At 45.3% G+C, this 16,724-nt stretch overlaps 1 protein-coding gene across 1 annotated transcript in view; it reads right to left on the bottom strand.

Annotated features, from left to right (window-relative positions):
* Positions 1 to 16,724, bottom strand: part of taf6 (TAF6 RNA polymerase II, TATA box binding protein (TBP)-associated factor) — a 69,709-nt gene that overhangs the window by 50,020 nt on the left and 2,965 nt on the right. Inside the window, exon 2 of the mRNA XM_079814577.1 lies at positions 16,031 to 16,194. Within this exon, the coding sequence (XP_079670703.1) occupies positions 16,031 to 16,186 (156 nt within the window). The 5' untranslated portion in view covers positions 16,187 to 16,194. The remainder of the gene's footprint in view (positions 1 to 16,030; positions 16,195 to 16,724) is intronic.

Genomic DNA, 16,724 nt, shown 5'->3' on the forward strand with positions numbered 1-16,724 from the left:
ACATTATGCCTCAGGCGCCACACGCCGCGCCACACACCATTTGTTTTCCGCCCAGGGTGGCCGGAGCGATGAGTGTAGGGCCGCACACAAGCCACTCCCCGCTCGAAGCGGCAGAGATGCAGTGTGTAAGGCGGCCAGCCATCGCGAGCGATCGGCTGGCCCACAGCACAGAGAGCGCGCGCACTGCGCCCGCCTCTCCTATACAGGCCGTCAAACCCGCGAAGCGCGGCGTTTCGAGCCCGGAGGCCGTTCTATCCCGTGTGGCGCACGCGAGAGCGTGGGAAGCCATTCCAGGTGTATCAGAATGGGTGCTGAAAACAGTGAAGCACGGCTACACTCTGCAGTTCGCTCGCCGCCCTCCGCGCTTCTGTGCGCGTACAGAGACGAGAGTGAGCGAGGAAGTAGCACATCTACTTCGAGCAGAAATAGCCACGCTGCTGTGCAAAGGGGCTATAGAACCGGTTCCCCATTCTATGAGCGAGTCAGGCTTTTACAGCCGGTATTTTCTCGTGCCAAAAAGGGATGGGTCGCTCAGACCGATTCTGGATCTGAGGCGTCTGAACAAAGCTCTTATGAAAAGATCGTTCAAGATGCTCACGACCAAGCAGATCCTCGCGCATATTCGCCAGAGAGACTGGCTAATCTCCCTAGATTTGAAAGATGCATATTTTCAAATCAAGATAACGCCGCGTCACAGGCCATTCTTAAGATTCGCCTTCGACGGCCAGGCTTATCAATACACCGTCCTTCTGTTCGGCCTGTCACTAGCACCCCGTACATTTACGAAGTGCATGGACGCGGCCCTCGCTCCTCTGAGAAATCGAGGGATGCGAGTATTGAACTATCTGGACGATTGGCTCATCCTGGCGCAGTCGGAGGCCGAGCTCCTCGCCCACAGGGCAATGCTGCTCAGCCATCTGGACAGCCTAGGGCTCACGGTCAATTGGACCAAGAGCACATTAGTGCCCACGCAATCAACCTCATTTCTGGGTTTGAATCTGGACACTGTGGCAATGTCAGCCCGCCTGTCACCCCAACGCGCGCGCCAAGTTCGGCGCATGGCTGCGTACTTCCGGCCGGGCAAAATCGCACCTCTCAAGCTTTTTCAGAGGATGCTGGGACGTATGGCCTCAGCTGCAGCTGTGCTCCAGCTGGGCTTAATGCGCATGCGCCCGCTGCAATGCTGGTTAAACGCCCGAGTGCCTCACAGAGCCTGGGCGTCCGGAGGCTTCAGGATCAGAGTGACTCAGGGCTGCGTGTCAGCCCTAGAGCCCTGGTTAGTAGCCGACTGGTACCAGAGGGGAGTGACGATGGGAGCCATCTCACACCGCAAGGTCATCTCGACGGACGCCTCCACCACGGGTTGGGGCGCCGTTTTCGAGGGCAGATCAGCCTCGGGCCTTTGGTCGAGCGAGGAAAAACTCCTACACATAAACTGTTTGGAGATGATAGCGGTAGAGAACGCGCTCAAGCAGTTTCTCCCGCTTATACGAGGACACCACGTGTAAGTCCGGTCGGACAATACCACAGTGGTGTCCTACGTGAACCGGCAGGGCGGTGTCAGGTCCAGATGTCTGGGCAATCTGACAGAACGCCTGCTCGTGTGGGCACACAGCTCGCTGCGCTCGCTGAGAGCTGCGCACGTGCCGGGCCACCTCAATGTGGGCCCGGACAAGCTGTCCAGGGGCCTCATTCTCCCAGGAGAATGGTCCCTGCACCCCCAGACAGTCCAGCTGGTATGGCGCCTGTTCGGCAGAGCGGAGCTCGACCTCTTTGCAACAAAAGAGAACGCCCGCTGCCCGACGTTTCTGTCCAAAAGCGAGGATGCGCTGTCCCAAACTTGGCCCAGCCTCCCGCTGTATGCTTTCCCGCCGATTTCCCTATTGCCCCAGGTCATAGCGAAAATCAGGGAAACGCGCCGCCCGGTGCTCCTTATAGCACCGCGCTGGGAGAACCAGATTTGGTACCCAGAGCTGGTGAAGCTGTCGCACTCACCCCCCTGGCCAGTTCCGCTGAGAGCAGACCTTCTCTCTCAAGCAGGAGGGTCAGTTTGGCATCCCCATCCAGAGCGATGGTCTCTGCATGTATGGGTGACCAACGGATACCCGTTGACCTGCCCGAAGGGGTTATGAACACGATTTCACACTCTAGAGCCCCCTCGACGAGGCGGTTATATAGTTCTAAGTGGTCGGTGTTCACTAAGTGGTGTGTTTCCAAGGGATTGGACCCACAGCAATGTGGGGTCCAGCGGGTGCTCTCCTTCCTCCAAGAGCTTTTGGAATTGGGCAGGTCCCCTTCCACGCTCAAAGTGTATAGTGGCGGCTATAGCAGCGTTCGCTCAGACGACGCTAGGTAGCACAATAGGAAGGAACGAGCTCATCATCCGTTTCCTCAGAGGAGCCAGACGGATGAATCCCCCGCGGCCCCCGTCGGTTCCTATATGGGATCTGGCCTTGGTCCTAGAGGCCCTGAAGGCTCATCCCTTTGAACCGCTCGAGACTGTGGAACCAAGGTTCCTTTCACTAAAAACCGCGTTTCTGATAGCTCTGGCTTCAGTGAAACGCGTGGGGGATCTACATGCGCTCTCAGTGAGCCCGACGTGTATGGAGTTCGGTCCTAATGACTCTAAGGTCATTCTCAGACCGAGGCATGGTTATGTCCCCAAAGCGATCGGCACTCCCTTCAGGGCGCAGATTATCTCCCTCTCGGCTCTGCCAGCATCCGATGAGGGGGACGGTGGCAATATCCTCTGCCCTGTCAGGGCATTGAGGGTTTATGTCACACGCTCCGCCGCCTTCAGGCGTTCTGAGCAGCTATTTGTTTCGTTTGGTGGGCGCACTAAGGGTCTCGCCTCCTCGAAACAGACCCTGTCCAGGTGGATAGTGGACGCGATTGCAACTGCATACGCTTCCAAACACCTGCAGTGCCCGCTAGGTGTCAGAGCACACTCCACCAGAGGCATGGCCTCTTCGTGGGCTTGGGCCAGAGGGATTTCCATCCACGATATCTGTATGGCGGCAGGCTGGGCCTCCCCGTCTACGTTCGTGAGATTTTACAATCTGGAAGTTCCTGCCTTACAGGCGAAAGTGTTATCAGTTCAATAGGGCTGTTGGTTCTGCCCAGCGGTTCTGCGCAGACATAGCTCACATACTGGTAGTAAGTTCGGTACTAGGCTCATGTGAATTTGAAGGAGACCGGCGGTGCCGTTCCCTCATTTACGAGACGAGCTGTTGTGAGTTTGAAGGTGACCGGCGGTGCCGTTACCTCACTCATATAACAAGATATTGTGAATTTGAAGGCGACCGGCGTTGCCGCTCCCTCATTCATGAGACAAGGTGTGGTGAATTTGAAGGAGACCGGCAGGTGCCGTTCCCTCATTCATGGGACAGGGTGTTGTAACCACCCGTCGTAACCACCCGTCAGTTCGAATGAAGTGTCTGTATATGTGGTGGCCCATTTTCTTTACCGGCCACCCTGCCCGAGCAGTGTTTTTTCCCCGGTTCCCTGGGATACATATGCTGTATGCGAGGCGCGCACGGCGTTGACAATATGTTCCCGTAGCGTAAGGAACTTACGCAATACGAGAGAACCTCTCGTAAGAGAACGATACTCGGTTACTTAATGTAACCTCGGTTCTCTCTAGAAGAGGGAACGAGTATTGCGTTCCTTGCTGTGCGCCCCGCGGGCTTTTACGCTTCAGAACTACGAAAACCGAATATGCAGCCCGTGAGCCCTGCTTATATACACGTGGCCACGCCCCACCTGTAGGCAAATGAAGCCAGGTGGGCGCGAAGCGCCCTCATTGGTCGCCACGTCACGCGGGCTCACCGATAGGCTGCTGCAGTTGCCAGCAGAGCACACTCCACCAGAAAAGCACGCTGGAATAGCCTGCTATGGTCTGCCAGGCTGCCGCACTGCGTTGACAATGTTACAAAATTAAGGATCATTTTGGGTTTTTCAGAAATCTCGAAGAAAGAATACTTCCCCGTAGCGTAAGGAACTTACGCAATACTCGTTCCCTCTTCTAGAGAGAACCGAGGTTACATTAAGTAACCGAGTATCGTTTTCACTTAACCTCCTTTCTGAAACAGGCCCCTGGTCTAATAATAATAATAATAATAATATAGAGAAATTGTTCTGTGCATCCCTGCCACGACTTTACATTCAGCCTTTGGAGGAGACTTTCGGTAGCCTAATGGACCGTCGTCAGTGAGCGACATTCATTCATTCATATAAAATACTTTATTTTGCAGTACAGCTAGTAAAGTCAGCAGTTTTCGTTTATTTGCATTTTGACTTATAGTTTTGAGTGACAGATGTCGCATTTGATGTAGCCTATTTTTGTCTGTGACATTTTTTAGCTACGGTGTTGACAGTATGATAAGAAAAATAAATAAATGATTGCATGGCCAACATAGCCTATTACTTTTGTTATCCCATGCAGTCTCTCTCTTTCTGTAGGGGAAATTTAAAAGAGAGATCCTGGAAACGAAATCTAAATTTAGCTGGATCGGTCGGGTCGGGAATAAAATACTTTATAGCGGGTGAGCACGTAGTGAATTTGAAGCGCGAGCGAGAGCGGTGCGGAATAGATCCTATTGCGGGAGCGGGACGAAAAAACAGCCCCGAGCAGATCTAATTTGTATTTAAAGAAAGTGTAGAAAAAGAAAGAAAGAGTGAAAAGGGAGAGAATGGACTGATTCCTCTTCTTGAGAGAATGGTTGAGAAATAAATAACATTTATGCAAGTTAAAATTGGGAAATTAAAGTTTTGCCAGGTTGCTCAGGGCAGGGAGATGTGAGAGTGCACTAAACGTTATGTTTACTTCAAGTTCAAGCGGTTGCGCTGTTGTGTTCAATAGTATCCAGGCTAGACTTGCCGACCGCTACCGTCTTTCACTGGGAAATTTAATCCCGCGCCACAAGAAATCTGATCGAGTGCCGCGGGAATGCGGACCAGTCAAATCCTGTAGTCACCAGTGTGCTAGGAATTCTGGGATAGGGTAGGCTGCGAAGTTGTGGGAAGGTTCCATCTGCTGTACCCTTCCTTTGCCTGAGAAACGGAGGGCGCATTTTGAAGTCGCTTTCGACTTGCGGCAGCCTTCGTCGCGCCGCTGTGACGCAATCGCACTTCAAATGCGGCCTTCAGAGGTGCAGCTTTCACATTGGGACACCCTTTGTAGTGCCGCTGTGACGCAATCACACTTCAAATGCGGCCTTCAGAGGGTGCAGCCTTCACATTGGGACACCCTTCGTAGTGACGCTATGACGCAATCGCACTTCAAATGCGGCCTTCGAAGTGCGCGCCCTTCACTTTGGGACACAGCTTATATGTAGTGCGTGAGCCCACTACAAGTACGCACCGCTACACATAAGTGCTATCCGCACAGGGTCACAAACACAAACCAACTGGCAGACATCTGAACAGGGCCCTTATCAAACGACTTTCAGAATGCTGACAAAACTGAACACAGGAAGCCGCCCTGACAGGCTGGTCAGGAAGAGAGGAGGGTTGAGTCCCGCCCAGGCCGGTCCACCTCCCAAAAGACTCCGAGTTCTCTCCACACGGCCCGTTTTTGTTCCGATCAGAGAGAAAAATACAGTTCTGAATGTTTTTCATGCAATGAATGTTAACTACGAGTCCGCTGTAATGCGTGCTCCCCTGCATTCTACCGCCATAAAGGCGAGTTCAATATATATAAAAAATAAATAAATAAAAATTTCAACAAATGAGTCTTCTGCACTACATGGAAGTCGGCGCCCTGCACAGCGCGGCGCCTTCTGACACTATAAAACCCCTGTGCGATCGGGCAGAGGCTTGGAAAGCCATCCCCGGTGTGTCACAGTGGGTTATAAAAACAATTCAACAAGGATACTCGCTCCAATTCGCTCGCAAACCCCCCCGTTTCGCGGGCATAACGCACACTTCGGTGGAGAGCAACGTGACTCACGTCCTCCATACCGAAGTAGAGAGCCTATTGATAATATAAATAAATAAAAGCGATAGAGGCGGTGCCTCCAGCTCAGAGCGAGTCAGGGTTTTTACAGCCGCTACTTCCTTCCATCTTAGATCTCAGACACCTGAACAAGGCGTTCGACGGGAAGGCTTATCAGTACACAGTCCTGCCCTTTGGCCTGTCCCTGGCCCCCCGCACTTTCACGAAGTGCATGGATGCAGCTCTCTCCCCCTTAAGACAAGCGGGAATGCACATTCTGAACTACCTCAACGACTGGCTCATACTGGCCCAGTCAGAGGAAGAAATAAAATCTCACAAATCTGTGCTACTCAGCCATCTAGAATCCCTGGCTCTCTGAATAAATACAGCCAAGAGCTCATTGCTTCCCAGGCAGAGAACCTCCTTTCTGGGAACGATTTTAGACTCAGCCCAAATGAGGGCGTGGCTATCGGACAAACGAGCTCTGACTACACAGCAGCTTGCACGTTCATTCAAAACGGGAACCAACAGACCCCTAAAAAAATTTCAGAGAATGCTAGGCCTAATGGCATCAGCTTCTCCAGTACTTCCGCTGGGTATGATGCACATGCGCCCCCTGCAGTACTGGCTGAAATCACGGGTTCCTTCCCAAGCGTGGCATTCAAGACAGCTTTGGATCAAAGTGGGCCACAGCTGTGTCAAAGCCCTGGCCCCGTGGTCGCTTGGGAACAGTGTCCAGACGGATGGTGCCTCGGGTTGGGTCGCTCTGTGCGAGGGCGAACTGGCCTTCGGCTCATGGTCGAGCACGGAGTCATGGTTGCACATAAACTGCCTAGAAATGCTTGCAGTAGTGCTAGCCCTCGAGACTTTTTTTACCACGTCTCTCAGGTCACCATGTTCTAGTCCGCACGGACAACACAACTGTGGTCTCCTACATAAACCGCCAAGGCGGGCTCAGGTCGAGATGGGTAAACCAACAGGTCAGACATCTCCTCCAATGGGGCAAAAGGCAAATTACATTCACTGAAAGCAGTGCATGTGCCAGGCAGACTGAACCAGGGAGCAGACATGCTCTCCAGGGGCCTTGTGTCCCCGGGGAATGGGCCCTCCATTCCCAAACGGTTCAAATGATATAGAGTGTTTTTGGGAGGGCAGATGTCGACCTCTTAGCCTTCGAAGACAACTGTCATTGCCCAATCTATTTTTCAAAGAGGCCCACGAATGGCCCAGCTGCATACTTTATGCTTTTCCACCAGTACCGCTCATTCCCTAGATTTTAAAAAGGATCAGGGAATGCGAGCGCACACAGTCCTGCTAGTGGCTCCACTCTGGCGAACCCACATCTGGTTTCCCGAGTTGATTCAGCTACTATCAGCAGCCCCATGGCCAGTTCCCCTGAGGAATCTCCTTTCTCAGGCGAACAGGACAATCTGGCACCCCAACCCCAAATTGTGGGCGATACATGTTTGGCCACTCAAGGGTGGCTCGAGAACCTCCCAGTGAGTGTCTTGAGCACCATCAGTGAAGCTAGAGCTCTGTCTACTAGACGTCTCTATGCCCTTAAATGGTCAGTGTTCTCTGACTGGTGTTCAGTCAAGAACTATAACCCAGTGTCATGCGAGATATCACAGATTCTCGTTTTTCTACAAGAGATGTTGGATGCAGGACACACTCCATCCACACTTAGAGTCTACAAGTCTAAAGTCTTAAGGTCATAAAATTCTTAAAAGGAGCCAGGAGGCTTAACCCCCCTCGCCCTCATACGGTGCTATCCTGGGACCTTTTATTGGTCCTAAGAGCACTAAAAAGACCTCCCTTCGAGCCGTTGCAGACGGCTGAATTAAAACCGCTTTCGCTGAAAACTGCCCTGCCATTAGCACTGGCATCTGTTAAGCGTGTCTGTGACATTCAAGCGTTATCTGTGAACGCATCATGTTTAGAATTGGCCCAGGCGATTCTGAAGTCATCCTCAAACCAGGGCATGGTTATGTACCTAAAGTGCTTTCAACACCGTTCAAAGCACAGGTAATCACTCTCTCTGCCCTCCCCCCTTCGGAGGATGAGAGACAGTTACACCTGCTCTGCCCTGTTAGGGCGCTTAGAGCATATATTGAGCGGTCCTCCCACTTTAGACAGTCGAAGCAGCTCTTTGTAAGTTTTGGTGACTGAACTAAGGGACTTCCGGTCACCAAACAAAGCCTAGCCAGATGGCTAGTGGACGCGATAGCGCTAGCATATGACACTATGGGCCTCCAATAACTCTATTCTTGAGCCCTTTCTAATAAGTGTTCAAAATTGAGGGAGTACATGTCACTGCGCTTATCATAGCACGGCAGGATTTTACAGGTTCCCATATAGCGTATTCGACGCAGTACGAACTGACCGTTCGAAAGGGAACGTACTCGGTTACTTAACGTAACCTCGGTTACCTGCGATAAGGGAAGGAGTACTGCGTAGACGGCCGTGCTATGGCGCTGACTCGGGTGATCGTCGCTTCAGTCGATTTAACCTGATGTTTTTGACAGTTACAGCGTATTTGATATGCCCCTTTCGCGGGTTTCTGCGCTCAGCTTTGTGGGCTTTGTGCCCATTGGTTTGCTCAGATTACACTGTTCTGCCATTGGTTCATGCAGTTCCCACTAGCCAGCCAATAGCGTGCGAGATGTCTCGACAGTGTTTTGACTGGGCAGTAGCACTGCGTGATTTTACAAATTACTTCAGTATATTCGAGAATAGGAGAATTCCCCATATAGCGTCTTTGACGCAGAACTCCTTCCCTTATCTCAGGGAACCGAGGTTACGTTAAGTAACCGAGTACGTTTTCTCGAGTATCCTCATAAGAGCAGTCTTAAATGAGTTACATAAAGTCTTAAATTAACATAAAGAGTTGTGAGAAAATGAGACGTGTGAGAGATCTGCGTCATGTGCAGCAGTGGCAGATCTTAAGCTTGGTTTTTACTCGTCTACACGTAATGATCTCAAGCTTTACTGGGTTTTACACAATTCTTTTGTAGTGTGGTTTTGATGAAGTGTGCTAAAGTAAACATCGTCACGTGTACCTTACTTCTCACCTTACTTGTGTTTCCTGATGGTTTATAGAAGTACAACGTGGAGCACTTCAAGTATGAACGCCTCGTCCGTTTTGGGGAGGTGCGAGCGTAGTCAGCAGAGTATAGAGACAGAGCGGCACGCGTCATAATCTGAAAACCACGCCCAATTTTGTATTGCTTTGTATACAGACTACCGGCACATCCGGGAACTTAACTGTTAATTTCATCAACACCCCTTTTAAGGGGAAAATAAACTAGACTTCCCATAGACTTCCATACAAAATAGCGGCACAAAACAACGACAGTACACAGCCGGCAGGCTTGAATAACTTAAGAAATCACTCAGATTAAACATGTCAAGTAATTAAATGTTCAGCATGCCTGCCAAGAGCGTGAAAGATACATCCACAAACTTAATTTGGTCAATTTAAAAACATGTCCCTTCATTCACCCAGCGTCAAATTGGTGTAACAAGTGAATGATTTTCCTTCGTTTTTGCTAGTAAACATCTTTAAATGTATATATTATTAGGGATGCCCTGATCAATCGGCCGGAGATCAGTATCGGCCGATAACCATATTTTATGACTCGATCAGTACTCACTAACTTGGCCGATCTCACGAACCGATCGTAATTTGATGACGTCATCGCGTGAGGGCGTACATGATGCGTGGGGTAGGTAGTAGAAAATATTCAAACTAGAGCTTTGAAGGCAGAAGTGGAGAAGGTTTCCATGTGAACAGCAGTTGAATACGGATCAGTCGGTCCTAAGGGATGGGCGAACGCCGTTCGGAAGTATTGATATAGAGAAGTTTGATACGAACGCATCTGAAAAATAGCGGAGTATGCAGAGTGAGCTGATGCAGGGAAAGTGCATGATACAATTTGTCCTAAACATGACACATGCTTTATATTAAGGGCTTTAAAATAACTGGTAAGATATTGTTAACACGTATAGTTTAAAGCAGCTTGCCTGTCAGACGCTCTGAGAGATACTTGTGCTGACAGACAGATAAATACTTGCAGTGTTTAATGAGTTTGAAATGTGGTGCTTTCCTCAGTGCATAACTTACATTTCACAGGGATATTCTTCATCTGTAAATGTTAGAAAGTGATGCAAATATGTCCATTTTGCTGTCAGGAGACGACGAGCCTTCTGCATGTTAATCTCCGCTAAAATTAAGACTTCCGCGAGCGCCACCACGTGTACGCGCGCCAAACTAACGGAGCGCAATAGAACGCAATCATTCTGACTAAAATATACATATTTCTAAAATATTTGTTGTTGGACAATAAATGTGCCATATGTAGAATTTTAAACCTACAAGTATGTATATTTTTATGAAAGTGACCATTATAATTGGGCAATCAAATATAGGCTCAGTGAATTAAAAAACAAAAATTTTAATACATGCCTACATTACATACACTGTATTTGTTTATAGCCTTCAATATCAAAATTGTTTTTAGGACATCATTGGGCAGGATGTGTGAAAAAATTATTATTAAAATAAATAGAGATTTTTTTTGTTATCCAAATAGAAAAACATAGAAAATACAGCCCTATTAAGTATCCTGATATGCATAGTGTTATGCAGAAACCCCATTTAAAAGGCATATTAAAATGTTAAAATGTAATTTTTGTGATTATTTAGTACCCTGTTAAAACAATAGTTTCATTACATAATTACCATAAAAACGTAACAAAAATATAATAAAAGCAACATCTATAGTTTTTATTTTTTTTTTTGAAAAAAAGGTTAACAGTGATCAGAGAGCTTACAAATCAGTGAAGCATTGGAATCGGGATCGGTAGATCACCATGACAAGAAATCGGTACTCGGAATCGGCAGCAAAAATCCTGATCGGAGCATCCCTATATATTATGTCTTTATATTTAGAGTACTGAGAGCACTTTTCTGTCCAGCCATAGTTAACTAGCCTGACTTAGCTTCCGATAGCATCATCCATACTTCATGATTCAAAAACGAAGTTAAATCATTCACTGGGTTACCTGGTGACTCGATGAGGTACGTGTAAATGTCCAGGTAAGACACCTCTGGCCACTGGGTGGGGTTGTTACACCAATTTGACGGTGGGAGAATGAAGGGACATGTTTTTTAAATTGACCAAATTAAGTGTGTGGATGTATCTTTCACACTCTATGGCAGGCAGGGTGGACATATAATTACTTGACATGTTTAATATTGGTGATTTCTTAAGTTATTCAAGCCTGCCGGCTGTGTACGAACGTTGTTTTGTGCCGCTATTTTGTATTGAAGTCTATGGGAGTCTAGTTTATTTTCCCCTAAAAGTGGGCGTGAATCTGTTCAGAGACATTCTATGACGTTGCGCCGGTTGTGCATATTGCGTGAGGCTGCCTCCTTGTCATTTCTGACTTATAACAGAATATAAACAGAACAATGTCTAAAAGCTGATATGTGACAAAGTGTACAGCAAACAAGCTAAACAAAACCCAGAACCAAAAACCCAAAAGTTTTTAAAGGGGGGGTGAAATTCTGTTTCATGCTAAACATGGACAAAGTTTTAAAAAAAAGTTGGACGTTTTAAGGAGTATTTCTGTGCCAAAAATACTCCTTCCGGTTTCTCACAAGTTTCGGCAAGTTTTTTTCGAGTATGGGTATATGTGACGTCAAATGGGGCGGAATTTCCTTATACGTGTCCTAAGGGCACTTCTCCCGGAAGGGCGCGGGCGCGCGCGCACCCGTAGACCAGAGCGAGAGAGCGAAAGCAGTACGCCCATCAAAGCACTTTGCTCAGCTGCGCTGCAGTCACAGGACTTCACGACAGCAACAATGTCACCAAATATGTGTGTTTTTGGTTGTCAAGGCAAGACAACCCTGTACAGCTTCCCAAAGAACCCAGTGTTAAAGGTCCTGTTCTTCGTGATCCCATTTTTCAAACTTTAGTTAGTGTGTAATGTTGCTGTTAGAGCATAATTAATACCTGTAAAATTATAAAGCTCAAAGTTCAATGCCAAGCGAGATATTTTATTTAACAGAAATTCCCTTTCAAAGCCTACAGCGAACGGCCGGTTTGGACTACATCTCTGTACATCCTGCTTTAATTACGTCAGTAGAGCAGTTTGTTGACTAACCTCCGCCCACAAAAATACGCGGAAAAAGGGGGCGTGGTCTTGTTGCTCCCACGTGGAGAAGAGGAATTGTTGCGTTTGTATAGTGTTTGTCGCCATGTCGTCGAGACGCTGTTATTTTCATCCCGGAGTCAAATCACCTTTGTTTGGCTTTCCCACGGACGCTGTACTTAGAGATCATTGAGCGCATGCATCCCCGTTATGGTAAGAGGCGTGACCTTTCCGGTAACGTGCGCTCTGCGTGCGCTAAGCTGCTGTCGAATCACAACACGGGAACCGCTGGCACAATCAGAACTCGTTACGTATTTCTGAAGGAGGGACTTCATAGAACAGGGAAATCTTTCAAGCCGTTTTGAGGACAGTGAAAACAGCAGTATACAGATAAGTAAATTGTGTGAAAAATACTGTGTTTTTTTACACGTGAAACATGAACACATGTTATATTGCACACTGTAAACACAATCAAAGCTTCAAAAAAACGCGAAAAACGGGACCTTCAATGGGACACTGGATGGAGTTTGGAGTCGTACAAGTGTTTTGCTTGTTCCCTGCATTTCGGCTGCATTTTATAAGCAAGGCCCAGTTCGACGCCGGATTTTTGTAGCTCGTCTTAATGCTGAAAGATGGAGCAGTCCCAGCGATTAAGGTTCACGGTCGTGACCCGTGTTTTGGAAGCAGGCGGTGAGTACAACTGCTTCAAATGTCTGTGTGTTGTTAGCTATCGACTCGTTCATTCAAATGCGCTAATATTCCAGTGTTTTTCTATGTAAACACGCACTAGTCTGACGTGCAAAACCGTTACGCTTGCTACTGCTAGCATTAAATCACATATAATAGTCCATAAACCAAATCATGTCCTCATAAACCACGAGTAAATACACAAACTCACGCATGACAAGTCGCTAAGCAAGTATATACAGTAACGGTAAGTTACATACCATAGAGACGTCCTGCTGTAGTCGTCGTTGCTGCTTCTCCTGTTCAATTTCAGCCTCTAGATCTGATTTTGGATCATATATGTATGGCTAAATCTGATTGATCTCCATGGTTTATTTAGGATAACGTTTTTTTTCCATGTTTAAGGATGTCACAGCTTTCACACACTCTCAACACAATAGCTGCGCGTGCTCGTGGCTGTTTAGCTCCGCCCACACGATACGCCTCCAACCGCTCGTTTTTTTTTCGGAAAGACTCGGTACAGCGTATCTTTCTTTTATAAATATAATAAAACTAAAGACTTTTCGGAGATATGAAGATATGCAATACTACTCTATAGGTACTCAAGATTGACATGAGATTGACTAAAACTGAGTGTTTCAACCCCCCTTTAAAGCTGTTGACCCAAAAAACGAGCGTTTAAGGACACAAAAGTGGATACAGGCAATTGAGACAGAGCGCAACATGTTATATTACACAGAGAACTAGTGATGCACCCATCATGATTTTACATGGGCGATTCCAATACCGATTTTTTTCAAGAAAACTGGTCGATTCCAATACCGATTTCCGTTTTGTTTTTTTGTTTTTTTTTTACAATAAAAGAATGAAGTATACATGAACAAGATGTTTATTTGGTATTTAACAGGCTAAATTGGCTTTTGGCTAATGAAAACAAGTCCGCAATCTGTAATTAACGGGAAATTGAATTGGAAATTAAAAGGCTGAAAGGTGCAATTAAAGGCAACAACTGCATATTCTGCAATCCAAACAAAGATGTTACTTAAATCAGCATTTGTTTTTAAATTCATTGTAAAGAAAAAAAGTCTTTACCAGTGAAATTAAATAAAACCAAAGTATATAATTGTTCCAAAATGTTAAATCAAATAATGTTTAGTGCAACGAAAAAAACTAAGATGCTACAGCAGGTGCTTTTTAAATCAAATTAAGTCAATGTAATTTTAAGGTAAAATAAAAATGATCATCCTATAGGCTACAGAACTGATAGGATTTCATTTCAAAAGTGCATGCATGTTCTTCTTTAGGCTACAAAAAGAAGTGTTTCGGCTTTGTCACAAGTTAGTCTGTTTCGTTCATCCGATCCAACACGTGAGAAGCTGAGCTGTACAAACGCTCTCTATCTACGCTTGTGCAGGGCGCGGAGAGGTAAACTCGCTCAACTTTAGCTCGCGCAGCAGCTCTTCATTCCCTTCAGCGTATCTCGTCTCTTCCCTCAGTTCTCCAGTTTCCGTTTGTAACACAGAAGTGACATGTTCGCTAATGATTGCGATATAGGCGTATGTGCACGCGGGCGCACTTACGGAAAAATCGGCAGAAAAATACAAAGAAAAGGTTCCGATTTTTGGCCGGTCAACCGGTGCATCCCTACTGAGAACTACACCCTCTAGAGGGGAATGTAATCAGCGACAGGAAATATATAAAACTGACATTTGGAAATTTGACTTAACAGTGATAAAATGTTTACTGTACATATAGGTATACTGAGGCATACTGAGTGTCAGGGTCCCAAAATTGACCCATTCTTCCTGCTGATGCTTCACGTCTTATTGCCTGTATCCACTTTTGTCTCCTTAAACGCTTGTTTTCTTTGGGTCGACAGCTTATAAAAATGTATTTGTGTGTTTTTTAGATTGTTTGCTTGTCACATAGCAGCTTTTAGACATTGTTCTGTTTTCTGTTATAAGTCCGAAATAACAAGGAGGCCGCTTCATGCAATGCAAAGTCAATGGAGAGCGTTGGATTAACCAGGTGTGGGCGTTGCCTAAATGCGCTCTGTCTCTATAAACAGGCGAAAGTATAAACAAGGCTTTAAAGTGACAGCAGCCACAAATGCTGTTTGTCATTAACGTTAATCAAATAATAAATTACTCACTGCTCTTGACTAAATAACTTTTGTAGCTTTAATAAGGATTAATCTCTATTTAATTTATAATTTATGCAGTGCAGACTGTTTCTGTATATTTCCTGTTAGACAAGTAGGAAGGCCACAGGAAAATATGACATTTTTTATGGATTTATGAGAGGATTGTTTTAAAGGATTAGTTCACTTCAAAATGAAAATTTCCTGATATTTTACTCACCACCGTCTCATCCAAGATGTTCATGTCTTTCTTTCTTCAATCGAAAAGAAATTAAGTTTTTTTTAAGAAAACATTCCAGGATTTTTCTCCTCATAATAGACTTTCATGGCAACCAAAAGGTTGAAGGTCCAAATCAATGCAGTTTCAAAGGGCTTCGAAGGGCTTCAGAGGCTCTGCGCAATCCCAGGTGAGGAATAGGGTCTTATCTTTTGATTAATCTAGTTCATTTTTTAATCAATTGACAGCACTTTATTTTCAACAAATTGTTTTTCATGTATGTATTTTATGATAAAAAAATAGAAAATTGTAATTTGTTTTCTATTTACATTTTACCAGATTTAGCACTACACTTACGTTCACTTTTTCTCCACTAATGCTGTTTTTACATTAAAAGTTACACATAAAATTACTGAGCACCCAATATTTTTTCTGGAATTACTTTTGCTTCTGAATAATACATTCACCTAGTTCATAATATATGTCATAGATTATGAATAAATATTTTTAATCCTTTGTTACTTTTCTCTAATTAAGTTTTTTGGGTATCAGTATTGGATCGGTTATGAAAAATGGTATTTGTGCATCCCTAATTACAAGTTTCTGTTTTTTTATTCCCTGAAATGTCTCATTTTGGTTTTCAGTGGTATTGCATAGGTTGTAATTTTTACATTAAATGTGCGAAAGTTCTGATATGATTTAACTTTGTTAAATTTTTTACATCACAAAAATGTAATATTACATTACACTGATAATTTAATTAGACCAAAAAGGGGGAAAAAATACAGACATGTCATATATAAACATTTTAGATATTCATGTCTGTGTACTGTGCACAATGTTTTTTTTTTTCTTAAAACCTTAATGAAAATCCTATTTTCTATGTTCACAATACCTGTGCAATCTCTTTAATCCTGTAGCTAACCTCTTCGCTAAGGGCCAGACAGCTGTCTTCCTGCAGTGAGCCCACACCCACTGACTCCGCCATCGCCTTCATGGATTCAGTAGGGAGGATCACTGAACACAGCTTCTGTCTGCGATCCTCTGCCATGTCTCACTCTATGGCAGGAAAACAAATCAGATATATTAAATTTTAAGTAACTGTCATCATTTCCAATGGCAAGAGAACAGAGGTGGACAAAGTACACAACTCCATTACTTGAGTAAAAGTAAAAATACAATAGGTTAAATATTACTCCGTTACAAGTGAAAGTTGTAAAGATAGATTTTTACTTAAGTAAAAGTACAGAAGTACTTGCTTTTAAAAGTACTTAAGTATCAAAAGTAAAAGTAAACGCATTATTTTATTATTGTTGCATGAATGCGCACTCTTCCATCATGGTGGTTTAAGCCAGTCATGCTCCATCTGACATGCTAGCATATCTTGAACTCATTTAAATACTTGCTTAAAAGTTACAAAGCTCTTATCAAAGTCAAAATCATACTAGAAAAGAAAGGTTTCTACATTATGTTTATTTGACAGGATTATGTAAAAACATAGTTCTGAAAGGACTTCAGTTAACATTATTAGCCCAACTACGCTTTTACATGCTAACTAACATCATTGTCGAACGTTACCTATGCGTTAG

Source organism: Gobio gobio (genome assembly GCF_949357685.1).
Source record: "Gobio gobio genome assembly, chromosome: 4".
NCBI classification, from domain to species: domain Eukaryota; kingdom Metazoa; phylum Chordata; class Actinopteri; order Cypriniformes; family Gobionidae; genus Gobio; species Gobio gobio.